Genomic DNA, 25,545 nt, shown 5'->3' with positions numbered 1-25,545 from the left:
CCAAAGAAGCATAGGAGACTGTCTCGGAAGAGGATTAACCAGTCGATTTTAGATGAATTAGATGAACTGGACGACAACGACGACGACAGTTCAGTTGATGAGGAGAATGATCCCATTTTAAGGGCTATGAAGAATGAAAACTCTTAGAAATTAGTCAATCACCAGCACACATTGTAAATAGTTTCGACTTGCGCTTAAGTAACAGCGTCCTCGTATTTCCGGTTCCCATTACCAAAGGCATTTTTTGATGTTTTTGTTGACCTTCTTTGACGTAGGTTCAAGTATGTACAGAGTCTGTTGTATTATGTCAACAATGGTAACGGACATATCTTTCTGAAATTCTGACCAAGTGAAAAGTGAAGCCTTGATCTATGCTGGTTGCCTATGTTAGCTTGGACCATTTCATTATATGCTCCAAGAGTCTCTTTTGCTATTTTTGGTTTAATTTTTAACAAAATCAGAACTCATAAACATTTGGCTCATAAAATTCATTATCTTGGTTAACATTTGGCTCATAAAAGTATTTTTATATTAAATTTTAAATTTTAAAAATATAAAAATAAAGTATTAGTTGATATTATTAAAAAGGGTTAGTTTCTTTTACATTTTTCATGTACCAATGCTTAGAATGGTAATAGCAACATCAGCATTCAGCACAAATGTAAATACTTGTGTTCAGATGTGGCTCATTGATGGGTTCATAAATTGATTTGCTTCATATAAAGGTGGTAGAGATCAAGTATTTGGTAATTATACATTTTCGAAACATCTGCAAACCTGTTGTGGTTTGAATCAATCAAGCTTTTTATTTTTTATTTTTCTCACAGGAATCAGTCGAGCTTAAATCAGCAAATTATGAGGTAGAGTTAACATGGGCACACATTGACCACGAACATGTGCCAAATTGTAGTAGAGTATTTCACTCAAATTTCAAAACTTGTATTTAACAATTTAACAACTTAAATAATTAGCAATTTGGAGAAGCGTGGTACCTCCGAGAGTGAAGCTATTTGGATGGTTTGTGCTAGTTGGTAGAGTTAACACCAAGGAGCGGTTGAGCAGATTGGGTGTTATTCCTAATAGTGATAATGTCTGTGTTCTATGTAAAAAGGAGATAGAATTTGTGCATCATTTATTTCTTCTGTGTGAGGTTACATGGCAGGTGTGGTACACTTAGTTGAGGTATTTTCGTACAAATTGGGCTGTTCCTGGTACCATTAAAGGGCTGTTTGAAAGTTGGACTGGAATGTACAGTAGAAAACAAGAGCAACGGAAGTGGCTGATTGAGTTTTTTGCAGTGATCTGGAACATCTGGTGGGAACGGAACGATAGAATTTTCAGGAATAAAGAAGCAGGTGTGGAGGAAATACAAAGCAGGACGGTTTTGAGCTACCAAGAATGGACTTCTAGTGGTCCATGTGGGTGTTGATGCCATTAATGGAGATGCCAAGATAATTGATAACTCTTGTGTAGGCAGACTTCTTTTATTTTCTGGTTTGTATGCTCCACTTTATTGTGTTGAGCTCCTTTGTTTCAAAAAAAAAGAAATTAGCAATTTATTTTTCAATTCAAGACAATGCCGAATTAACTTTCTTCAATATAACTGGCACTGTGAGGTTACAGCAAGCGTCCTCATTCAAGGAAGGAAGTGGTACTTCACCAAGACATCCCAAATCCGCATTCTCTGATTGGCGGAATAAGCTTTTAAAAAAGGACTCAACTTCCTTACTGCAAAGAACATCCGGATTCGTGTTCCACACCTCATCATGAAGAAAAAGATCATGAATTTTGTTATACTTCTTTCGCATTAGAGTCTGAACATGAAAAAAATTGGTATTTCTATCTCCGAATTTTATCCAATGCTCTATGGATTTTTGAAATCATAGAGGTTTCTCTTGTACAAGAGTGTTATTATAATCCTCAATTAACTGTTGCTCTTTTTGCCGCATAGAAGAATTTTCCATCACTTCCAGCCGCTTCTGTAGAAAATTAATTTGGGGCTCCAACTCGCTTTTCCTAACGAAAATGTTGCCGAATACTTTAGAATTAAACTTTAGAGAGTTCTTCTGCACTTCCGAAAACTTGCCATGCACCTCTCTATAGCCAGACCGCCATGATTGGTTCACAATATTTCTGTACTCCGGATGGATAGTCCAAGCCGCAATAAACTGGAAGGATCTGTTCCTTTTCGATTGGGGCCGACCTTTGCATTGAACTAGGATGAGACAATGATCAGATTGAAGTCTATTTAATATTTTCGCTTAAGCCTCCAAAAATAAAGATAACCATCCACTATTAATACAAATCCGGTCAAATTTTTTTGCCACATCAATATAATTTTTTATTCTTCTGTACCAAAAAAAGCGTCTTCCGATAATCTTTAAGTCAAACATGTCGCTATTTCCCTAATGAGGCAGCAAACCGACCATCAATTTTATCACCAACTATTGTTAATGTTCAACCAACTTTTATTTTATTTACGTAGAATTCATTAATTTACTTTTGTCCAGTTAGCAAAACAGAATCTCAATACCAAAACAAATCCAAACTATGCGTGTCAGAGTTCATCAACCTTCTTTTGTTTCTTTTGTCCATAAACATTCCAACTCCAATATATCATGTAAGAATTATTTTTGCTATTTTGGTGGAAATACATATTGCGTACAGATTCTTAGGTTGGCTTTGGCAGTATATATCAGGATTTGAATTTGAAGATTTGACATTTTGACTAGGAATAAGGGTTTCTTTTTTTTTTTTTTTGGTCAAGTGGATTAGACAGCTCCCAATCCTAGGCATTACACCCATATTTCACACACACACAACACACTCACACACTAACATGGGTATCATGGGTTCTTAAACCAACAACTAGTCTCAGCTAGGATTTGAACCCGGGTGCAGCCTTGTATGAAGCGGACAGGTATGCCAACTGTGCTGGGCCTCAGCTGCGGAATAAGGGTTTCAATATGCTGCAGGATTTTTGAGTTACTATTTTTCAAGGCTGTTAAGTTGATGCACATAGCGAGACTTTTTTTTTTGGACTGGACATAGAGACTTTGAACTTGAAGATTTGGACACAAACAATTTTAAAATAAGGAGCTCTTATTTTGTATATTTTGTTTTGGGCAATGCCATGTTTGGTACACCCATCACAAAAATGTAATAACTTGAAAAAAGAAGTATGAAAATTTAAAATGAGAAAGATGTTGCTAAACAGAAAAAAAAAAAATAAAACAAAAAAAATTTGAGTATACGAATAGAATTTTAGTTTTTTTTTTTCTTTGTTTGATTTGTCATGTGCTTTATTAGTGTTGGGGGATGATAAGTGCTTAACCAACATAGGTTTGCTCCTCTTGAGCTTGTCTTTATGAATTTAATAATGAAAAAATTGTGATATGTAGAAACGAAATACTCAGTCAAAACAAAAAATTTAGTGGAAAACAATTTCATGCGATTATGTATGTTTCCAAGATAATAAGATCAAATAGTTCCTACAATTTGTTTATACTTTCTAAAGACCAATCATTACACATCAACATAAAAAAAAGTTCTCAAGTATATCGGTGTCTTAAATTTTTAATTATTTTTAACTATTGATCTTAATTATATATATTATATATATTTTTTATAAATAAAATTAATGGTTAAAAATTATTGAAATAGCAGTGTACTGGTACATTTGAAAATTTTTTCCAACATATAGAGTGTGACCATAATGTAAACTTATTTTAGCGGAAGCATTAACTAAGATCTTAAAAATTATGATTTTCATACCTGAATTGGTTGTCATAATAAATTTTGGTTACGGTAGAGTTGAACTTTAAGACTAGTTTAGAAGAGTTTTGGACACTGTAGAGTTGAACTTTAAGACTGGTTTCTTTTCCTTTCCTTTTTTGTAGACGTTCATGAGGATGACAGTTTCTCAGTGTTTTTAAGTGAGTGGAAACTATAAAAACATCGTGTATAGAGGCAGAGAGAGGACCACCTTTTATGTGTTATTATCTTTAAATCTAATGCGTCCATCAAACATTAGAATTAAGGATGAGATTAAATCATTAATAGTTTATAGATAATTACAATTTGGCCACAACAAAAGTTTAAATTACAATAAACTTCCAACATTCTCCCACTTGGCCTAAGTGTAATAATATTTTCACACGTTACATAATTGCTTAAATATGATAAAATACTTTGTGTGAGTTATGACAGTCATGCATTTAATATGAAACACATTTCCTTCCATATACTACAACCACTAGAATCTTACTACACAAGCTATATAAATAACACAATTTTATATCGGTCCCATAAAGTTTTTAGATCATTATGTTATAACTCATAAAATAATATTACTTTAACTAGAAACAACAAACTATCAATGTTTAGAAAACACATAAATAAATATAGTGAGTTCAGAGTGTTAGCATCATTCAGAAGAACCAAGATCCATTATATGTACATGTTCCTTAAATGTCTTTGGTTGCAATCCTTTAGTCAATGGATCAGCAATCATAAGTTCTGTTCTAACATGTTCTATGGACACTCTTTGTTTTCGAACTTCCTCCTTAATGCCAAAGTACTTTATTTCCATATGCTTGGCACCTTTAGAATATCTATCATTTTTTGAGAAAAATACTGCTGCAGAATTATCACAATAAATTTTCAATGGCCTAGCAATTGAGTCAACAATGCCAAGTCCTAAAATAAAATTTTGCAGCTATAAAACTTGATTTGTAGCTTCAAAACATGCTACAAATTATGCCTCCATAGTAGATGTTGCCACAACGCTTTGCTTGGAGCTTTTCCATGATATGGCAGCTTCTCCAAATAAGAATAAGTAGCCAAATGTAGACTTTCTTGTGTCAGCACATCTACCAAAATCTGAATCTGAATAACTAATTACTTCTAATTGGCTAGACCTTTTGTACATGAGCATATAATTCTTTGTACCTTGAAGATATCTTAAAACCTTCTTTGCAGCTTTCTAATGATCCATTCCAGGATTACTTTGATACCTTCCAAACATTCTTACTGCAAAGCTAATGTCTAGTCTTGTGCAAGTTTGCACATACATAAGACTTTCCACTACAGAACTATATGGAATTCCTTCCATTCGTTTCCGTTCTATGTCATTTTTTGGACATTGCATAAGACTAAATTTGTCCCCTTTTTGAATTGGTGCAATTCCTGCAGAATACTTTTTCATGTTGAACCTTTCTAGAACTTTATTTATATAGGCCTTCTGAGACAATCCTAACAATCCTTGTGATTTATCACGAAAAATTTTAATTCCTATCACATAGGATGCCTCTTCCATATCTTTCATTTCAAAGTTTCTTGAAATATATTCTTTAGTCTCACGCAACATTCCCAAATTATTTGTTGCAAGCAAAATATCATCAACATATAAGACTAGAAAGATAAACTTACTCCCACTGACCTTTCGGTATATGTATACATCAACAACATTTTCTTCAAAACCGAAAGAAAGAATGGTATTATTAAACTTAATATACCATTGTCGTGAGGTTTGTTTTAGTCCATATATTGATTTCTTAAGTTTACACACCATACGACCTTTTTCCTTTAGTTGAAAAACCTTCAGGTTGATCCATATAAACTTCTTCATCAAGATTACCATTCAGAAAGACAGTTTTTACATTCATTTGATGTAACTCTAAGTCATAATGAGCCACAAGTGCCACAATGATACGCAATGAATCTTTCTTAGAAACAGGTGAAAATGTTTCTTTACAATTAACACCATTCTTTTAAGTAAATTCCTTAGCAACAAGTCTAGCTTTATATCGTTCAACATTGCCTTTTGAGTCTCGCTTAACTTTGAAGACCCATTTACAACCAATACATTTAGCACCTTCTGGCAATGCAACAATATCCCAAACTCTGGTATCTTCCATGGATTTTAACTCTTCTTTCATGGCATCAATCCATTTTTCTGAATCATCACTATTTATGGCTTGTGTAAATGAAACTGGATCTTTAGATATTCCAATATCTTCTTCTTGTAAATAAGTCTCATAATAGCTTGGAATAGCTGACTTTCTTTCCCTTTGAGATCTCCTCAATGGTATTTCTTGAGACTCATTTCTTTCTGATATTTGTGAGTTAGTTTTTTCATTGGGAGCATTATCATTTAAATATTGTTCATCACTATTAATGTGTTCAACAATAGTTGGAACAACTCTTTGAGTAGGTGTGGATAAAGGAACACTAACATGTATAGGAACATTAACTTTAATTTCCTTTATTTCTACATTTTGATGATTTTCATTCCCACTAACTTCACCATTTTCAAAGAATTTTGCATTACCAGTTTCTACAATTCTTGGACTATGGTTTAGACAATAAAAAATATACTTTTTAGACTTCTCTGAAAAGCTAATAAAATAGCCACTCACTGTTCGAGAATCTAATTTCTTTTCTTGTGGATTAAATATTCTTGCTTTTACTGGGCAACCCCAACATTGTAAATGCCGTAAACTAGGTTTCCTATTAGTCCATAACTCAAAAGGAGTCTTTGGAATAGCTTTACTAGGAATTCTATTTAGCAAATATATGGAAGTCTTTAATGCATACATCCACAAGAATTTGGGTAAAGAAGAATTGCTCATCATACTTCTAACCATATCCAATAACGTTCAATTATGCCTTTCTGCCACACTATTTTGTTGCGGTGTGTATGACATTGTGTATTGTACACATATGGCATATCTTTCTAGAAGTTTTGCAAATGGATCAGGACATTGTCCTGTTTCATTATGTTTTCTATAATATTCACCATCTCTATCTGACCTAACAACTTTTACCTTTTTGTCTAATTGCCTTTCAACTTCTTTAATCTAAATCTCAATAGCATCAACTATTTGAGACTTTTCTTTAAGCAAATAGACATATCCATAACGTGAAAAGTCATTAATAAAAGTGATAAAATATTTTTCTCCACCAATAGATGGAGCATCAAAAGGTCCGCATACATTAGTGTGTATAATTTCAAATAGCTGACTACTTCTTGTGGCACCTTTCTTGTTTTGTTTGGTTTGTTTTTTCTTAATACAATCCACACATAAACTAAGATCAGTAAAATTTAGATTTTGTAAAATCTCATTCTTTACTATTCTTTCCATTCTTTCCTTGGATATGTGACCCAAGCGTTTATGCCACAAGAATGCAGAACTTTCTTTAGGCGTATTTGGCCTAACTGTGTCATTCTGGTACTCAATAAGCAAGGATTTAAAAAATTGATCAAAAAATTCTAATCTATATAAGCCATCAATTAAAACACCATAACCAATAATATTAGAATTTTTAAATAAATTAAAATAACCATGTCCACCATTAAAAGAAAAACCACAATTGTCCAACTTTGAAATAGAAATTAAATTCCTAGACATTAAAGGTACATAAAGAGTCTTAGGTAAATCTAAATGAAAGCTTGTATCTAACATCAAACGATAAATTTCTATTACTTCAATTGGTGCTTTCACACGATTTCCATGTAGAGGAATATTTTACTTTGGCTTGTGGTTTGGATCGTAAGGAATCCCTACATTACATTAGATACATGAGTTGTAGCACCAGAATCAAGCCACCAAGAATTATGAGGAATATCAATCAAATTTGATTCATAAGTACATACATATGTTTCAAATATACTTTTCTTTTCGAACCATGCCTTACGTTTAGGACAATCCTTTTGGAAATGTCATTCCTTCTTACAGAAATGACATTATTTTGCATTGGCATGTCCTTTTTTCTTAAAATTCTTGGGCTTTGCCTTTAATTTCTTTTCTGATTTGCTAGCTCCTTGAACCAAGTTGACAGAATGACCACCACAATTTTTAAGTCTATTTTCTTCTTGTATGAGCTTTTCAATCAATTCATTAACGTCCCATTTTTTCTTCATGACATTATAATTAATTTGAAAAGCTCCGAACTCAGAAGGTAGTGAGTTCAGAATGAACTGCATCATAAAAGAGTCATCAACTGTCACACACAGTGACTTTAATTTTGTAGCAATATTAGTCATCTCAATAGTATGCTCTTGCATGCTCTTAGACCCATCAAACTTCATGGCCGTGAGCTGTGACATTAATGTACTAGCAAGTGACTTATCAGCATAACGGAAGCGGTCTTCCACAAACGCAAGATATTCTTTAGCACTTTCTGTTTGTGGAAGGGTAATTTTAATATTGCTTGCAGTAGTCATTCGCATAAACATAAGGCTTAATCTGTTAGAATGTTCCCATGTCTTTAAGTGCATACTTCTCATCCTTATACAATGGGTTTCTCTTCTAAAAGTGACAAGTCAAGATCCAAAAGACCTAAATGGAACTTCACTCGTTCACTCCATTCAGAGAAGTTTAAGCCATTAAACATGGTAACAGATGAAGCTTGCGAACGAATTGAAATACTTGTCATTTAATCATACAATGCTCATATTAATTTTAATTTTATCATCTACTCAGATTACAGAACATAACAAAGCATATTATAGTTTACCTTTGGGTAAAATTCTATAATATACTAACATACAAAATAAATGCCATATTTATCATACTTGAAGATTAAAATTTTCTGCCAAATACATATACCATCTTTGGATAATACATATATCTGACTTAAGAATAATAAATTTTCTCTTTCAAGTCTATTAATAATAGAAGAGATTTTCCTTTGAGTAAATCTAATTCTAAAATTAATTAACACATTATTAACTATACTAGTATTTTACATTATAAATTGGTCACTTTGGTGTACACAAGCAGTAAATAGTTGAAATAAACTTAATACTATAAATAAAATAGAGGAATGTTAGGGACAAGCAAGTTTTGTGTTTTGTAACCATCAATTGGCTATCAATAGTATTTTTAATGGTGTGAGATTACATCCAATGGTGGGAGATCACTCACTTTTCTTTTGATGATTAAGTGCTGGCCAGATTGTTAAAAAAGTGCTGGCCCCTATCCTAGACTTTTCTAATAAAATATTTATAGAAGCGTCGGAATGTCTGTTCTTGGCCTGGGCAGTCCTCCCAACACCACCGCAGAAGCGTCGGAATGGAATAGCCTGTTTGTGGGCCAGAACATCCTCCAGGTACCTCTTTGCCTTAACAAGGGGCAGCTTCCTGATTGCAAAGGCAGTCTCCCTGGTATTCTGTACAGAAAATTTTACAACACAATTTCTTATTTCCATCTCAATAAATATAGAACAAAAATGAGTAATATAAACTGTGTTTATACATTTTATCAATATAGAATTTTCCTCGACAAAATTATCAAATGTGCATTAAAGAAAACGGCAATCTTCAACTTACAAGGGACCAGCAACTTGAAACATTAACCATTGCTATTATAAATGCAGTTCTTTTAAGGGTTATTCACTATATCAATTGTTCAATATTGAAGTACCCAACCCCACAAGCATAAATGATATAGTTTGTCACATCATTTTCTGAACAATCAACCACAAAATAGGAACGGAGGTTCACCCAAAACAACAATGGATTATCATATCCCTAAAAGGCTACTACAAAGTACAAACATTCTTTGGCTTAGCTCTAAAATTCCGGGATTTCACATTAAAGTAAGAAATTATAAAGTTCCAAAGGTAAATAGAACATCGTACCTTGAAATGAACCCTAAGATCAGAGCCTCTAGCCTTGCAAGCTACATTTGCAACAATCACATTAGGTCCTCTTCTAAGTCGCCCCCTTGGAAAGCCAGTCGAACCCTGTCAACACGGAAGCATCAATAGTTCTCCAACCACGTCTCCGACTTGCAACTGATGTGCTGCCTCCACTCGCCATCACCTTTTTCGAATCCAGAAACTCTCTCTCACATACTAAGATACATGGGTTGGAGACAGACTTGGGGTTAAAGATGAAGACCTAATTCATGTTGATCCCTCTTTTGAAACGGCAACGTATTGCGCCTCTCACACGCTGCTGTCGTTTTATAACACTGGCATGAGAAAGCTTGGGCATGCCTGAACTAATCTGTCCTACTCAAAACGACGTCGTTTGAAGAAGTCCTTAAATGACGTCGTTTTGGACACGTGTACACAGACCAATGTGTCTTGGTAGCCTTTAACCTGACACGTCACACTGATCACCTCCACGTAAGAGAGACTATTCGATTAACCAGTTAAACCTGAATCAGGAACGTATATGACATACATCTAACAATTTTAGAGATCAAGGACTTAGTTAATTTTTCTGAAGAATAAATCTGTCAGACGACCAAATCCTTGAGACCTATTTGGAGTATTACTCAATATTTTATAAAAGGAGCAACCTCACAAACATACCAAATTTTATGAAGTCATTTCAATTAATCGTGCAAACCTACTTTCTTTTATCTCAAATTATTTTAACGATACTACTATTATTTAAACCTACTTGGACACTCTCCTGTCTCCTCAGACATAAAAAAGCTATCAATCGGAGCAAACATTAATCACAAGTACAACTCATTCTCACAACCTCGACTTATAAAAATATATGAAGCCATGAATCTACAAATGAACTACATCCGTATAAGTATACAAAAGAATGGGACATTCATTACAAGATTATACAAAATTGTTTTCATCAGTAAGTGTAAGCAAAACCATTCAGACTCTTCAAATAAAAATAAAAACAAAATTGAGACTCGATTAGCCAAAATGATGAAGAAAAACTACACAAAAAAGATTTACTTCTTTTCTTTGTTCCTATACTTTCGTGTCTACTTTTTACCCCATGAATGAACAAAAGAAAGGGGGGAGTGGCGTGCCCTTTATGTTTGGTATTTCAATTTCCAATCGCATTCATCCGCAAGCAGCAACCACTACAACCCAATCGAAATTAGGGTTAATAACTATCTGCAACAACAATGGATTGTGTTTATACCGACATCGAGCTCCCTCTGCAACTATTTTTATACATGTACATGGTTGCAAAACAGAAATTCCCAATCCAAAGCTGCAAAATATTTTTCTATATAGCCCTCAAAATGCAAATTGTGCCTGGATGGATTTCAAACAATGCTGGTGTTCGAACGAGCTACCCTTTGAGCTTCTTCCAGGTCCCTAATAAACCTGCAAATTCAAATAAAACACACGACTATAGCTAAGAAATCCAGAACACTAACAAGTTTTGTAGTCAATCAATACAAGAACAAAACTGGAACTATCAACTCAAAATTATTGGCATTGGACATCAAATTGAAAGCCCACTTGGAATACACTAAACATGAAATGACCACTAGTTGAATCAAAACTATTTTATTCACTTCATTATACCTCTTAGAATTGAGAACAGAAGAGCCACCAAGTATAAACCGAATTCCAGGATTGCTGGCATTTTGTAGAGCAACACATCTTGACTCCTCATAAGTTGTCCCACCAACAATGAAGATGATTACTTCCTGTGGCCTGCATGTCAATTGTCATGTAATCATTAAATATAAAAACTCATACTATTCCACAATTCTATTGTGTGTGTGACTTCTAGAAATTCACAAAGAAAATACAACTGCTAGATTTAATAGCAACAAACCTTCCTTGTTGAAAGTGATTTCCAACAAATGGGTAGTCCACATCTCTCAGCCGTCCTTTGACGATGCTTTCCATGGTTTGGAAAAGAAGGGGTTGGTGCTGGGTATACACATTCTCAACACCCTGCAGCAAATCTCAAAACAGAAGTTGTTTAGAGTTGAACTTATTCTATCAAAGATAGGGCATGGTAATCATAATACTTCTGTGCATACCTTCAACCCACGGGCCATATTACGGGCAATATTCATTAGATCTCGATTTCCAAAAAGATCACCAGTTCTCTTGTCAACACCTGCTTGCTTTAAAAGAAACTGGACGAGCTGTTGTGTCAAAAACAAAATATCGATATCAGCAACTATTGCAGGCATGCATAGCCACATTATTTATTTGTAAAGAGGTACTTTCCATCTATTTGCAGTTCTTCGCAATTTAATCTAGTTAACATATATTTCTATTCTCTGGAATCCAAAACCAAGGATATAAAATGACAATATGACCCAAAATTGACTTTACCAAACACACTACTTCTCCAAGGTTTAAAACATGGACAACATCCACTAAAAGATTAAGGACAGGCAATCATGCCTGAGGATAAAAGGATTCAAGAAGAAAGCAACATCATAGATTAATTTACCCCAGATTTATACTTGGCAGATCGGGAAGCCAGTTTGTTGAAAAGCTGCATTAACTGAACAGGGCTATCCTTCTCATATCGCAAAGCATATAGCATGACTAAACGCAGCCGGTCCACATCTGATATGCTATCATCATTTAGTAGATTTGTCACTGCCTGAAGATAGTACATTGAGACAGAAATTGTCACTTTTGTTAGTCTAAACTCCAAAGCCATTGCCAGGACATATGATAACAATTAGAAACATCGAGAAAAAATATTGGGGGAAGATAATAAGACACTAAAAAAATTGCTTTATGTATCTTGTAATCTGCTAGTGTAAGCATGGGTTGTTGGCCAAGGGAAAGGATTTTACACCTATACTTCACCATGTATCCTTGCCCTTACTTCACATCATTGATGGAAATTCAAATATATGTCAAGAAGTCCCCGATTGCAGAACGATGTACCGAGAACAGAATAAATTTTTACCCCATTAACAAATCAACTCTCTATGAAAACAATATGAAGCTTATTAAGGCAACGAACAGAATAATTACAAGATAAAATATCCTTTGAGATGAATGGTAGCACTGAAATGAGCAAACTACTATAGTTGAGTTTTCTAATTTATCATAACCATACAAAGAAACATGCATAAATATTCAGAGCTTAAAATAAATTAAAAAACATTGCACCGCCAGCACCGCTCAAAAAGAATATCCCCCTTTTTTCATCTCCAAAGAGCCTTTTCTTTGAGTGAGAGAGAATAGTAGAATACATTAGACCATCACCCAATAACTCTTGAAGTTTGAGCAAAAGCAAAGGAAATTTTGCTAATCATTAATACATACCTCAAACGCAGCCCCTTGTCCTCCATTGCAAGCCAGTTCCTGTTCTGTTTGTGAAACTGTCATAAGTTTTCGCTGTTGTACTATCTTGCTCATTTCTGTTACCAAAGTCACATGCTTTGACACATTCCCATGCATTTTTCTGTACTCAGGATAATTGTCAACAAATTTGGCCATGTCCTCTGACAAGAGTCAAACCATAAATCAATTAATTACATACTATGCTGCCATGTATAAAAATAGGTGTAATAGCAGAAGGAATTTTATTATTCTGAAATGTGAGACAATTATAAATACAAACCTATCGTTTGGATGTTCTGGTTGCTCTTTGACACTTGCTGAAATTCATCAACCAGCCGCTTGATATTCATACCTATATCTCCAAAATTCTCATACATGTTGGCTTTGAAAAATGAATCTTGTTCCGACGACAACACAACCTCCTGCAACAGCAAATAGCACGATATTTCTTTCAGTTTGTATAAAATCTAAACTCGAAGATATTGCTAATGTGATTAAACAGCATAAAAGTCTCTCTAACCTCCTGATCCTTTGAAAATTTATCAATGGATTTCAAGTCCACCTTGTTGTCTTGGATTCCTATCAATTCATGAACCATAGCCTGGAAAGGATAAGGCCACAAACAAGAATTACTTTATGAATAAACAAACTATCAGATAGCTAAGCTGTAAGATTGTCAGTAAGCACTGACTATAGCATTAATCCCATAGATACCTGATAGGTCCATTGATTGAGCAATGGGGTTACAGGATCATCTCTCCTGTCAAGCACCAACAACAGTGGTGAAACTTCTGTTCGCCTAAAATCAAAAAGACCACTTTCTTCTTGGTACATCAGTTTCTGTTTGAAGCCCATTAATATAAATTAGTTTTCACTACATATGCATGATAAATTATAACACATAGGGATACACATATTGCCAGATAAAACAACAATAAGATGGCTACATCTGTGGCAAAAGTATGCCTAGAGATATGCATGGTGAGTTCAGAAAAATAAAAATTATAAAGATTTAAAAGATAAAAGTTAACAATTAAAAAAGAAAAAATAATAAAAACACATGCAAACGCACCTTAAAAACATGCAAAAGTTAAAATGCATAAGATTGTCTAACATAAACAGGAAAATAAAAATAATATATATTATCTACTGAGAAAAAGTGACTACATAATTATGTCAAAAATTCTACTCACATTTGCTTCGTGTGCTATTCTTTTGGCAATGTCAGACGTCCTTTGATATCTAATAACTGGTCTCCGTTTTAATGCCAAAAAGACAGCTGCTACACCATCAACAACCCGATCACAGAAGCGTTGCAGTGTTGAAGGATCCACCACAGCTGGGAGCATATAAATATAACTTGAAGGGATGTGCAAAGTGAAATGATAAGGATCAACTGCAACAAAGTCTGCGTAGAACTCCTGAATGATCGTAACAAAAACTACATCAGAATTAAACTTCGCAATACAAATCCCAGCATTTGAGATCACATATTTACTACAAAAAGAGATGCGGGGTTCAAGGGTTCCAGCACAAGAACGTGTGCAGTCATCTATCATCATAAAACGGATAGATAGAAAAGTTCCCATGTTTACAGCGCAAGCAAAAGCAGTTACCTGAACTTGCTGGACAGCTTCATGTTCATCTGAATCAGCAAGTATGTGAATCTGAGTGTCCTTCAATATGTTGGAGAAAACTGTAAATTTCAGAATGCATTCACAAAGTGTCTTCGAATCAATGCGAGAAAAAAAAATTATCACTTCAACTAGGGAAAATATACAAAACGGAATTCCTAAATAGGGATTGCTTTATATATACTACAGCATCTGTAAAGATTTAAAAGACCTACATAGGTGATACTCCCCAAATCTAGGAGCGGCGAGCTGGCGGCGCAAATGCTGGATGTTCTCCGTCGTAGGGCGAAGGAAGTAAACGGCCTTGAGATGCGACATAAGCTCCTTTGACTTGGTTATGGAATCCACCAACTCCACCAAGAACACTTCCTTCTGAAGAAGCTCTGACTGTGAATACACAACGCTCACAATACTCACCTACACCATCAATTTCACATTTCACATCCATGTTGTAGCTCAACACCATAACCAGCAACACATATTTACGAATTTACAATCATATGGAAAAATGAACGCCAACATCATAATTGAAACAATGAATGAAGAATTATATCAGAGAAAATGAATTGATTCGTTGAGATCGTGGTGCGTACCGTTTGGGAATCGAGGATTAGGACCTTCATGCCGGAGATGTCCTGCAGCATGCGGTTGACGTAGTCACGTGCAGAGGACGTGAGCACCATTTTTTTTGTAGTGGCGACTCGAATAATATGGATCGATCTAAGTCTCAGTGGAGAGATTATAATCGAAGATGATTAACACTGTTGAATTCGCCAAAGGGTTGCGAATCTGGTAGAGGGGTTGCAGAATTTCAGATCCACCACCACTAAGGACCGAAGACGACGAGTCTTAAGCCTTCGGTTCTAAACGCACCGTTTCCGGCGTAGTTAATTGCCGAGTAATGCTGTTGATCCCAAATTTTCATTGCATTGGCAGCATTGCAACTAGTAACAAGTATAGAAAGCTATATTTTTATTTCTTCTTTCCGTGTTTATCTTGTTATTCCTTCTTTCTCTTGTATGTTGTTAGAGAGATTGTCTCTTCAAATATTTACTTTTAGATTTTTTTAGTGCCCTCTTTCTACAACTTTCTTTGTAAATTCTATCCGAATTAGGATCTTCCATTTGTGTATACTTATTTTTTCTTATGATTTTGCGAGGTGTGTGTTCTTCCTCGAATGATATTAGTGTTGGTGAGAGTCATTGTTAAAATATTTTTTACAAAAATATTAGTTTTTCTAAAATAAACACGATAAATTAAATAATTTTCAATAATTAAAATCTTTTGTTATTATTTAGTATAGCCCACTCAGCTTCAATTTTCTTGATTGGTTAAATACTTAAATGTCTTTGTGATCATATAATTTTGATACCCGTCTTTAATGTTAAAATCATTTAATTTGATTTTAAATATAAGCGTTACAAAGATTTTGTAATTGTGGTGGTGTTTGAGTGTTATTGCCATTTTAAAGGGTTATCAGATATGTATCGGAATCAAATTCTTTTGGTTTTATGTCTGTAGAATTGATTGTGGTGACTTATTTCACAAAAATTTTATTTTAGTTAAGTGATTCTCATAAAGTATTACTACTGTTACTGTATGTCAAAATATTAAAGAATGAAACCTGAACGGCCTCTATTACTTCATTTTTATACTCTAATCTCGAAACTCTGTTAGTCTCATCAGTCATTATTATCAACTAGAATAAATTCAGACAAAATGAAGTCTATCAGATCTTTTGCAATTTGTTGGATTATAAATTTGTTGTGAAATAAAAGATATATAATAGAGATGTACAAATAGAAGACTCTAGTATTAAAATAATTAGCCCAATAATAATTTATATATATATAATAATATTATATGTTGTAATGTGTATATATATACAAAGATAGAAAGAAGTATTAAAAATAAAGAGAGAGAGAATCGCATCTGTTTATTGTTGCAATCTCAATATAATAAAGATGGTTAATATTGCTATTAATATTATATGTAAAGAGTAATAGAAAATAGAATTTAAAATACTTATAAAATAAAAGAAGAGAAAGAATTGTAGTAGAAATATAAGGAGAATAGATTTCTTATTACTTGCTTCTGTGTAAGAAAGAAAAGAGAGAGTATTTTTATTTCTTGTTGTGTATAAAGCCTCGTACCATACCCCCCTATTTATACATGCATGGGGTCTTGATTTTCAACACATATTTAATATTCATTCTCTCTTTGAAAATATGAGTCTTGCATGGGAATGGGCATCCACGTTGCTCATTCTTATCACAACACTCCCCCTTGGATGCCCATTTAGGATTATTGCCTCGTTAAAACCTTACTAAAGAAAAACCCAGTGGGAAAAAAAACCTTAGTGAAGGAAAAAGAGTACAATATCCTTTAATGATGGGGCTGCCTCATTAAAAACCTTGTCAAGAAAAACCCAATGGAAAAAAAAACTTGACCAAGGAAAAAAGAGTACAGTCTCCCCCTCTTGCCGACATCATTTAATGTCTCGAAATCGGCGCATCCCAATCTCATGTACCAATCTTTCAAAGGAGGATTTTGGGAGTGACTTTGTAAATAAATCTGCCAGATTGTCACTTGAACGGATCTGTAAATTGATAGCTTGCAAGTAATATAAACGGAATAATTTATCCCGTTCAATATATCTTGTTTTCTTCAAAGTGTAAAGCAAAATGTAGAATAAGATAATAAGTCAGTGATAAATCTAGAAATGTTCTGAATTCAAGTGTTTTACACACATTTCAAATACCAAATATTGCACATATCAAAGGTGGCATGAATATGTCTTCTGAGAAATGATGATTTTCTTGTAAACGAGTTACAGAAAAATGTTTCTTACACGTCTTGGCCAATACATAAAAAACAGAGAAGAATGTGGAGAAGCAAAATAAGCTAAGGAACTAGTCATAAGTGTTTTTCACTGCAACCAATCCTTTCAGAATGAGATCCAAGTTATTATTGTAATGCATCCGTACCCCAAAGTTCTTGCTATATAAATTCAATTAAGCCATAACATCAGAAAAGAACATAAGATCAGATAAAAACACTCTGAAAAATATTCATTTCAACTTCCCTCAGTTCCCTCCTCCACCACCATCCCACCCTTTCAACTATCCGCCACCGCCACCCTCACATTGTTTCACTCCTCCACCACCATCACCGCACCACCCTGTGCTTCCACCACCATACCCAGTTCCAACACCACCCAACTATCATAGTGATTGTGTTTGTATCCTTTGGAGGCCTTTTGTTCCTTTCAGTGCTGGCTTTTGCTCTGTTTTGCCTGATCAAGAAGATGAAAAAGAAGAAACAAGAAACTGATATCATCCATTTTGATGAGCACAGGCATGTCACTGAAGCCATTGTGCCTGGCCCTTGTGGTGAGCAAGTGGTGGTGCTATCAGTTGACGATGATGTCCACATTGACGAAGAAATCATCAAGAATGAGGAATTTGGTCATGCTTTGCAGGAAAAACAATCATCAACTGCCAATGAAGGCAATGATCCTAGAAGCCCTGATCATGATCATCAGCAGAAAGCTTGAAAATAAAAGACTTCATTGAAAGATTTGTGTTATTATTGATCTTAATCTTTCACACTTAAAGCTGTTTTTTTTTCTTCTTTCAATGATATCCTCCTTGTTAAAATTGACGAATTCTCAACATGTTGATGATGTATTATGTATAAATTCCTATGTTGATAAGACCATAAACGGTTGCATTTTATCACACATCAACATTAACATGCCAATTTGGGAACTAAGAATTCAGACATGCAACTATATCACTGAGATAAAAGAAATGCTAAAAATGTGACAAGAACAAGAATTTGACAACAATATTTTTATTTATCAGAAACAGAAACTACACAATGGCAGTAGGAAAAGGCCTATCATTCATTCTCTACTTTCAAAATCAAACTCCACAAACTCGATAACTTTTAAAAGGGATTACAAAAGACGTTTATTTTTGTTTTTTTCTTTTTCTTTTTCTCTGAAAGAGAACCGTCCCCTATCAGGGACAATTTCCTCACTGTTAAGCTTATTCGTCCATCCGAATGATGCACCTGATGGACTCTCCTTTCAGCATCAAATCAAAAGCCTTGTTAATCTCTGAGAACGGAACAGTGTGAGTGATGAATTTCTCAAGTTCCAACTCCTGAATTATAACCAATGAAGAGATCCATTAGCAACATGAATAAAAAAAACATATCAACTTGTTAAGACTACAATGAAGAGTTTAGTATAAAAAGCTTACCCCTCTCATGTACTTCTCCACAACATTAGGAAGATCGGTTCGGGGTTTGTAGTTACCATAGAAGGTACCCTTGAGAGTCCTCTCATTCAAGAAGTTCGTAGGATGAGTTTTGAAAGCATCGTCTTTGCTTGGCACACCAACAAGAACAGCAACACCCCAACCCTGAGAAGGGAAGAGAATATTTAAGTTTCAGTATTAGTAAATAACTTATCATAATAACATTATAGCAACAAATTAAAAAAAGAACAAGTTCTGATTCAATTACATCATGGACACATTCAAATGCTGAGATCATAGCTTGGATGCTGCCAGTACATTCAACAGAACGATCCACACCTCCATTGGTCATTTCAGCAATTACCTGTTGAGCAACATTAACATCTCAGTCTTTCTTCCATGAAAGTATAAATAATTATGGAGAAAAACTTAGAATGAACTAACCTCTTGTACAGGTTTGTTATGATCTTTTGGGTTCACAAATTCATTAACCCCAAACTTCTTGGCTGCCAACAATAGTAAAATGAGAAAATACCATTAGTAAGTGAATACAATTTGTAGTTTTGGGAAACTTGCTCAATTTATTCTATGCTTAGTCATCTATTACATTTGATTCAAAGAGAATGGCATTATACCTAATTCGAATCGGCTGGAAACTAAATCAACCCCAATGATTCTTGATGCACCAGAAATCCTTGCCCCTTCAGCAGACTAAAATTTGGATTGAAAAAAGAACAAGAGTCACTACTCACTAATGCCCTTGATCCATAGCTATAAAAACTGCAATGCAAAGAAAAATAGAGGGTAACATACAGCAAGACCAACAGAAGAACCAGGTTTTGGTTTTGCAACATTGATAGTGGCACCAAGACCTACAAAACATGAAAATGAAACTGAATTGTCAGAGAAGAGAATCACCAACAAACAAAATGTGAGGAAATATACTAATCTAGGATGATGTTGCAAACCTGTGCAGATTCCACAGCTGAGAACACAAACTTTGTCAAGTGGTGCTTCAGGGTTGAGAGATGCAACACATCCAGCACGAACCACAGTGTATTCACTGAATGTGGAGGTCCCAACAAAGTGGTAAATTGGTTTTCCCTTAATGGAGAATCTTGATTCTTGATCATGGATCATGACACCCCTGTCGGTGTTGATCCTGAGAAGGTCACACATGTTGCTCTCCTCCGACTTGCAGTGAGGGCATGGTCACCTGGTTTCAGATGAGTCACTCCCTCTCCTACACTCTCCACAATCCTGCACCATTACCAATGTCATTGTTCTTTAACTTTCTTAATCTTGTTTGATATAATGTTGTATAATGAATGAACCAATGTACATGGTAAAGAATCACAGAACTTAATACAAAGAAGTTTATGCTGAGGGATTCAATTCTTATGACACTCAGTTTAAAAAACAGATGAGAATAGACATACCCTCCAGCTTCATGACCAAATATCCGAGGAAATAATGGAGTCTGGCCCTGAAATTGGGAAAAGAGATAGAAACATATTAAACTCTTGTGATGCATAAAATAATCATATCATCATAGCTATAATAATAATAATAACAAAAAAAAATTGAGAAATGAAGAAACAATCATAAAGTAATCCCTATTCCCTAATCAACTTGTGATCAAGCTACAAACCTTGGCTTCCCAGAAGTAAACATCGGTGTGGCAAAGTGAGGTGTAGAGAATCTTCAAACGGACTTCAACGGCCTTAGGTGGCGCAACCTCCACTTCTTCAATCACCAAACAGATTAGGTTTCTTGGTGTGAGGTTTAGTACTTTCGATTTGAGGATTGATTTTTATCGATCAGTGTTCCTTGTGAGGTTGGACAAGATTGATGATATTAGCCATGAGTGGATTGATTCAGATGTTCTAATATTCAATTCAGGTCATTGGTGGACAAGGACTAAGCTTTTTGACATGTAAGTAACATAAATTGAAGATTTGATTTACTCCATTGCATGTTTTGTTTTGTTTTTGTTTATATGTGATTCATTGCATTTGTGATTGATTTTCTTCCTTGGAGAATTCATGCTATAGTTGCCAGTTTGTTACTAAATGAGTTCCAAGGAGATAGATAGTATTCTTGGAAGCTTATAAAATGAGCAAACACCCAAATTATTCCCAACAAATTTCAGATCGAACATGTCTCTTAACAATTTTATTATGAGATAATTTAGTTAAAAAAATATGGAAAAGTTTATGGGCTAGCAATTTTTGTATTTTTTGGCCAGCACTTAACCATCAAAACAAAAGTGAGTGATCTCTCACCATTAGATGTAATCTCACACCATTAAAAACACTATTGATAGCCAATTGATGGTTACAAAACACCAAAATTGCTGACCCCTAACATTCTTCAAAAAATATTTATAAGACAACTTAATCTCCTTTCAAAACAACGGAGGGACCAATCTGTTTGATAAAGTAATTTTTTAGGACTTCTAGAGTAATAATTGTCTTTTGGAGCAAAGTATCCTCGTTGGAGTTCCTTAAAAACCAACTTAGATTTTTATTCTTGTAAATCTATCAAGGTTTTTTGTTTCTAAAACAATTCTGCTTTAGGATTTGAGAAACTTTTAAATGAATGCACTATGATGATTTTTGTCAATAATGTAGAAAGGCTTATTGCAAAAAGAGTAATTTTCACTCTCCATTGAAAAATAACCTTCACCATACCATGACCCATTTCAAAAGGTCATTCAGTAACTGTAGATGAGAACCTAGATTTTTACTCAAAGTATAGTGTTTTGCCTCAAATTAGAAGATTGTTATGTTCTTATTTTTCTTAGGTCACTTGGGACAGACAGATGATAGATTAGAACCAGACTGGTGATTTTTGTTTTGAGGTCTGTATGTACAAGATCAAGGTAAATGTGAACAGCATGGAAATAATTTGATAATGAATAACCAAAACCTTGAATTGAATGTACTTCATGTTAGAATCATTCATTACTTCTGTTGAATATCAGATTAGAGATATAGGCTGTATATAAGTTATTCTGAGAGATATAGGCTTTATATAAGTTATTCTGTTTTGATATAGTTTCTGTTTTTAGATATCTGATTCGGTTGTATCTCCTAGTATTAAGAGATTTTATTTCTGTACCTATGTGTATATATATATATATATATATATATATAGACAAAATTCTCCTTTTTTAGATATCTGATTTGGTTGTATCTCCTAGTATTAAGGAATTTTATTTCTGTACCTATGTGTATATATATATATCTAGACGCTGAGAGATGATACTCTCAAGGAATTCATCCAAAACACAATCCTTGTCTCACTCCATTCGTGTATTTCAAGTTGGTATCAGAGCGGGTTCTGACCCGGCTCTGGTTTCTATTTGTTTTTCTTCTTTTTCGGTTGCAATCTCTCAGCCGTGTTCCCTTTTCCCACCAGCTGACACTATCAGCTGTGTCTCTTCGTTAGAAACGATTTTTCCAGCCAAAACCTTGTCAAACATCAGACCCACTCCGAAGCAACCCCAGAATCAGAACCGGAAAGCCAAGTTCGGCCTGTCCCCAAAATTTTACCGCCGTCAACCGCAGCACGTGCCGACACGCGCCGCCCCTTTTCCTGTGCGTGGTCCTCACGCGCCTCCGCTCCAGACGCGCCTCCGCTCCAGACGCGCGTGAACGTCACGCTCCGCTGCCCATGCTTTTTCCGGCCCTCGTTTCCCTTCTGCAGGTGTTTTTCGGCCGTTTCTGAGTGTCTGCCATCATGTCTTCTGAGGTAACCCCCGACACCAACTCCAATGGTGGCAAACCGGCTGTTCTAACATCTGTTGTTTCTGGAACCGCTACAATGACCTCTGAAAAATTGATGGGTGCCAAAAATTACCTTTCTTGGGCTGATTCTGTGGAACTTTGGTTCATGGGTCAAGGCTATGAAGACCACCTTACTAAATCTGTTGATGATGTTCGCGCCGCTGACAAAACCACTTGGAAGAAGATTGATGCCCAGCTATGTAACCTTATGTGGCAGACCATTGATCCACCAAAGCTGACTATGTTTCGGGCTTACAAAACTTGTAAAAAAGTGTGAGACCGTGCTAAAGCTTTATACACTAATGACATTGCAAGACTTTACCATGTTGCTAAAAAGCTGTGTAGTTTACAGCTTCAAGGAACTGATATGGAATCTTATGTTGGGGTTGTGGAAGCTGTCAAGGAAGAGTTTTCAACTCTCCTTCCATATGTGTCTAATGCTAATGACCATCATGCTCAACAGGGAAAGCTGTTTTTGGTACTTACGTTACTTGGGTTGCCAGCTGAACTTGAATTTCTTCGGCAACAAATATTGGGCACCACACCCGTTCCTTCCCTTAAGTACGTATTTGCACAACTCTTGCAATCCGGCCCCTCTCTTGAGACCCATACTTTCGACCAAACTGCATTGGCATCCCAATCTTCTTCTCAGGTGTCCTTTCAAATGCCCACTCGCAGCGGCCATGAGGGTCGTGGTAATGGTCGTGGTAATCGTACTCGCCTTAGTTGTACCTATTGCCATAGGATTAGTCATACTCAGGATAAATATGCTCTCCATGGTCGTCCTACCAAGGTAGCTAATGTTGTCCAAACTAATGAGTCATCTGACGTTCACTCCACCGCACAACCACAAGGGATATTTATCTCTGGCAATGATTATGATGAGTTTCTCAAGTACTAAGCTTCAAAGCAGACATCTACTCCCATTGCTTCGGTGGCCCACTCTGGTATTCTGTTGCTTGTATCTCTCATTCCTCTTCTCTTGGACCATGGGCCCTTGACTCAGGTGCTTCTGATCACATTTCTGGTACTTCTTCTGTCCTCTCTAAACTTGAACACCCTGCATTTCTTCCTTCTATCACTTTGGCTGATGGTTCTAAAATTGGTGCTAAGGGAATATGTCAAGTTACTCCTCTTCCTACATTACCTTTGAAATCTGTTCTTTACATGCCCAATTGTCCTTTCAATTTGATTTCTATTAGCTAACTTTCTCATTCTCTTAATTGTTATGTTACCTTTTTTGCTGACTCCGTCATTGTGCAGGATCGAGGGACGGGACAGACGATTGGTACAGGATGTGAGTTTCAAGAACTGTATCGGCTTGCCTTACCCACTACTACTGTGTCTTCTGTTGCTGCTGTTGAGTCTCCGGACGTGGTCCATTGTTGCCTGGGATATCCCAGCCTCTCGAAGTTACAAGCTATGGTCCCGAGTTTATCTCGTCTTGCTACTTTAGAGTGTCAAACTTGTCATTTAGGTAAACATATTCGTAGTTCTTTTTCAAGTCGTGTCAATACACGAGCTGTGTCTCCCTTTTCTGTTATTCATTCTGATGTATGGGGACCTTGTCGTGTTACTTCTCATTCTGGTTTTCGTTATTTTGTCACCTTTATTGATGACTTTTCTCGTTGCACTTGGTTATATTTAATGAAGGACAGATCTAAATTATTTGCACATTTCAAGTCTTTCTGTTCTGAAATTCAAAACCAATTCAAAACTTCAATTAAAATTTTACGAAGTGATAATGCTCGTGAGTATTTTCAGCACCCTTTTCGTCTTACTTGTCCTCCCAAGGCATTCTACATCAATCGTCTTGTCCTCATACCCCTCAACAGAATGGTGTGGCTGAGCGTAAACATCGTCACTTGATTGAAATTGCTCGCACTTTTCTTCTCCATACTTATGTTCCCCTTAAGTTTTGGGGTGAGGCTGTTCTGACTGCATGTTATTTAATTAATCGTATGCCTTCTTCTGTTTTGAAAAATCAAGTTCCTCATTCCATTTTATTTCCTCATGAGCACATTTTTTCTCTTCCACTCTGAATCTTTGGTTGTACTTATTTCATCCATGATCTTACCCCAGGCAAAGACAAGTTAACTGCTCGCTCTATCAAATGTGTTTTCTTAGGGTACACTCGATTTCAAAAGGGTTATCGTTGTTACTCTTCAGCTTTTAATCATTTCTTCGTGTCTGCAGATGTCACTTTTCTTGAGAATACCCCTTTTTTCTCTGCACCCGACATCACTTCACCTTCCATTACGGAGGTGCTTCCTGTTCCTTACTTAGATGGGCCTCCTATTCCCACAAAGCCTCTCCAAGTTTATCATCGCCGCCCACGGCCTGCAGTCCAAGATAACTCATCTCCTGAACCCGTGGTTGAACCGTCCTTGGATCCTTCTTCGGGAGTTAGCAGTAGTCCTCCTATTGCTCTCAGACAAGGTACTCGTTCCACCCGTAATCCTAATCCTATTTATAATTTTCTTAGTTACCATCGTTTATCATCTTCGCACTATGCTTTTACCTCCTCTTTGTCTTTTGTTTCTATACCCAAAACCACAGCAGAAGCTCTTTCACATCCAGGGTGGCGCCAGGCTATGATTGAGGAGATGTCTGCCTTACATTCTACTGGTACTTGGGATCTTGTTCCACTGCCACCGGGCAAATCTACTGTGGGTTGTCGTTGGATCTATACTATTAAGGTCAGCTCAGACGGAACCATTGATCGATTAAAAGCCCGCCTTGTGGCTAAGGGCTACACTCAAATCTTTGGTTTGGACTATGGTGATACCTTCTCTCCTGTTGCGAAGATGGCCT

General features: G+C 35.6%; 5 protein-coding genes and 1 long non-coding RNA gene across 6 annotated transcripts in view; 3 read left to right on the top strand and 3 right to left on the bottom strand.

Annotated features, from left to right (window-relative positions):
* The window catches only part of LOC107623333 (small ribosomal subunit biogenesis GTPase RsgA), a gene marked incomplete in the record, with an annotated part of 3,340 nt that extends 2,965 nt beyond the window's left edge, over nucleotides 1–375 (top strand). Inside the window, 1 exon segment of the mRNA XM_016325547.2 lies at nucleotides 1–375. Coding sequence (XP_016181033.1) covers nucleotides 1–147 — 147 coding nt within the window.
* On the bottom strand, nucleotides 8,908–9,753 carry LOC110268355 (60S ribosomal protein L17-2-like; the record flags this gene model as incomplete). Its single annotated transcript, XM_021114453.1, has 2 exons — nucleotides 8,908–9,174; nucleotides 9,646–9,753. Coding segments are annotated over 2 exons (360 nt in total), but the record flags the coding sequence as incomplete, so codon positions are not given.
* Nucleotides 10,535–15,775, bottom strand: LOC107623297 (vacuolar protein sorting-associated protein 45 homolog). Its single transcript, XM_016325505.2, has 13 exons — nucleotides 15,269–15,775; nucleotides 14,891–15,092; nucleotides 14,658–14,737; nucleotides 14,235–14,462; nucleotides 13,756–13,881; nucleotides 13,562–13,642; nucleotides 13,322–13,463; nucleotides 13,024–13,202; nucleotides 12,191–12,346; nucleotides 11,769–11,876; nucleotides 11,558–11,679; nucleotides 11,302–11,433; nucleotides 10,535–11,097 (listed from the first exon to the last, which is right to left on the bottom strand). The coding sequence occupies exons 1-13, from the start codon at nucleotides 15,356–15,358 to the stop codon at nucleotides 11,037–11,039; spliced, it is 1,707 nt and encodes a 568-aa protein (XP_016180991.1). The 5' UTR covers nucleotides 15,359–15,775; the 3' UTR covers nucleotides 10,535–11,036.
* Nucleotides 15,427–18,675, top strand: LOC107620161. Its single transcript, XM_021114452.1, has 2 exons — nucleotides 15,427–15,467; nucleotides 17,766–18,675. The coding sequence occupies exons 1-2, from the start codon at nucleotides 15,427–15,429 to the stop codon at nucleotides 18,229–18,231; spliced, it is 507 nt and encodes a 168-aa protein (XP_020970111.1). The 3' UTR covers nucleotides 18,232–18,675.
* LOC107622965 (alcohol dehydrogenase 1-like) lies at nucleotides 18,515–20,698 on the bottom strand. The gene is made up of 9 exons (XM_021112924.1): nucleotides 20,592–20,698; nucleotides 20,380–20,426; nucleotides 19,909–20,200; nucleotides 19,754–19,812; nucleotides 19,576–19,651; nucleotides 19,385–19,446; nucleotides 19,209–19,304; nucleotides 18,944–19,105; nucleotides 18,515–18,844 (listed from the first exon to the last, which is right to left on the bottom strand). Exons 3-9 carry the CDS (start codon nucleotides 20,117–20,119, stop codon nucleotides 18,728–18,730), a joined length of 783 nt encoding a protein of 260 aa, XP_020968583.1. The 5' UTR covers nucleotides 20,120–20,200; nucleotides 20,380–20,426; nucleotides 20,592–20,698; the 3' UTR covers nucleotides 18,515–18,727.
* The window catches only part of LOC110267409, an 8,892-nt gene continuing 4,121 nt past the window's right edge, over nucleotides 20,775–25,545 (top strand). Inside the window, exon 1 of the long non-coding RNA XR_002354984.1 lies at nucleotides 20,775–20,876. This is a non-coding gene — a long non-coding RNA (uncharacterized LOC110267409). The remainder of the gene's footprint in view (nucleotides 20,877–25,545) is intronic.

This window comes from Arachis ipaensis, chromosome B10 (assembly GCF_000816755.2).
Source record: "Arachis ipaensis cultivar K30076 chromosome B10, Araip1.1, whole genome shotgun sequence".
Lineage (NCBI taxonomy): Eukaryota > Viridiplantae > Streptophyta > Magnoliopsida > Fabales > Fabaceae > Arachis > Arachis ipaensis.
The sequence above is the reverse complement of the archived record's forward strand: the minus strand, read 5'-3'. Positions and strand labels throughout refer to the sequence as shown.

Bases quoted from the DNA above. Each gene is read 5' to 3' on its own strand.
- LOC107623297 (XM_016325505.2), bottom strand. From the start codon at position 15,358: ATGGTGCTCACGTCCTCTGCACGTGACTACGTCAACCGCATGCTGCAG. The intron at 13,882-14,234 runs GTGAGTAGAATT...GGCTTCAAACAG, and splicing joins GAATAGCACACGAAGCAAAT to AAACTGATGTACCAAGAAGA. The intron at 12,347-13,023 runs GTATGTATTAAT...TACTATCTTCAG, and splicing joins GACAAGGGGCTGCGTTTGAG to GCAGTGACAAATCTACTAAA.
- LOC107620161 (XM_021114452.1), top strand. From the start codon at position 15,427: ATGATTAACACTGTTGAATTCGCCAAAGGGTTGCGAATCTG. The intron at 15,468-17,765 runs GTAGAGGGGTTG...AACTTCCCTCAG, and splicing joins GCCAAAGGGTTGCGAATCTG to TTCCCTCCTCCACCACCATC.
- LOC107622965 (XM_021112924.1), bottom strand. From the start codon at position 20,119: ATGTGTGACCTTCTCAGGATCAACACCGACAGGGGTGTCATGATCCAT. The intron at 19,447-19,575 runs GTATAATGCCAT...TATTGTTGGCAG, and splicing joins TTCCAGCCGATTCGAATTAG to CCAAGAAGTTTGGGGTTAAT. The intron at 19,305-19,384 runs GTTAGTTCATTC...GTTGCTCAACAG, and splicing joins ATAACAAACCTGTACAAGAG to GTAATTGCTGAAATGACCAA.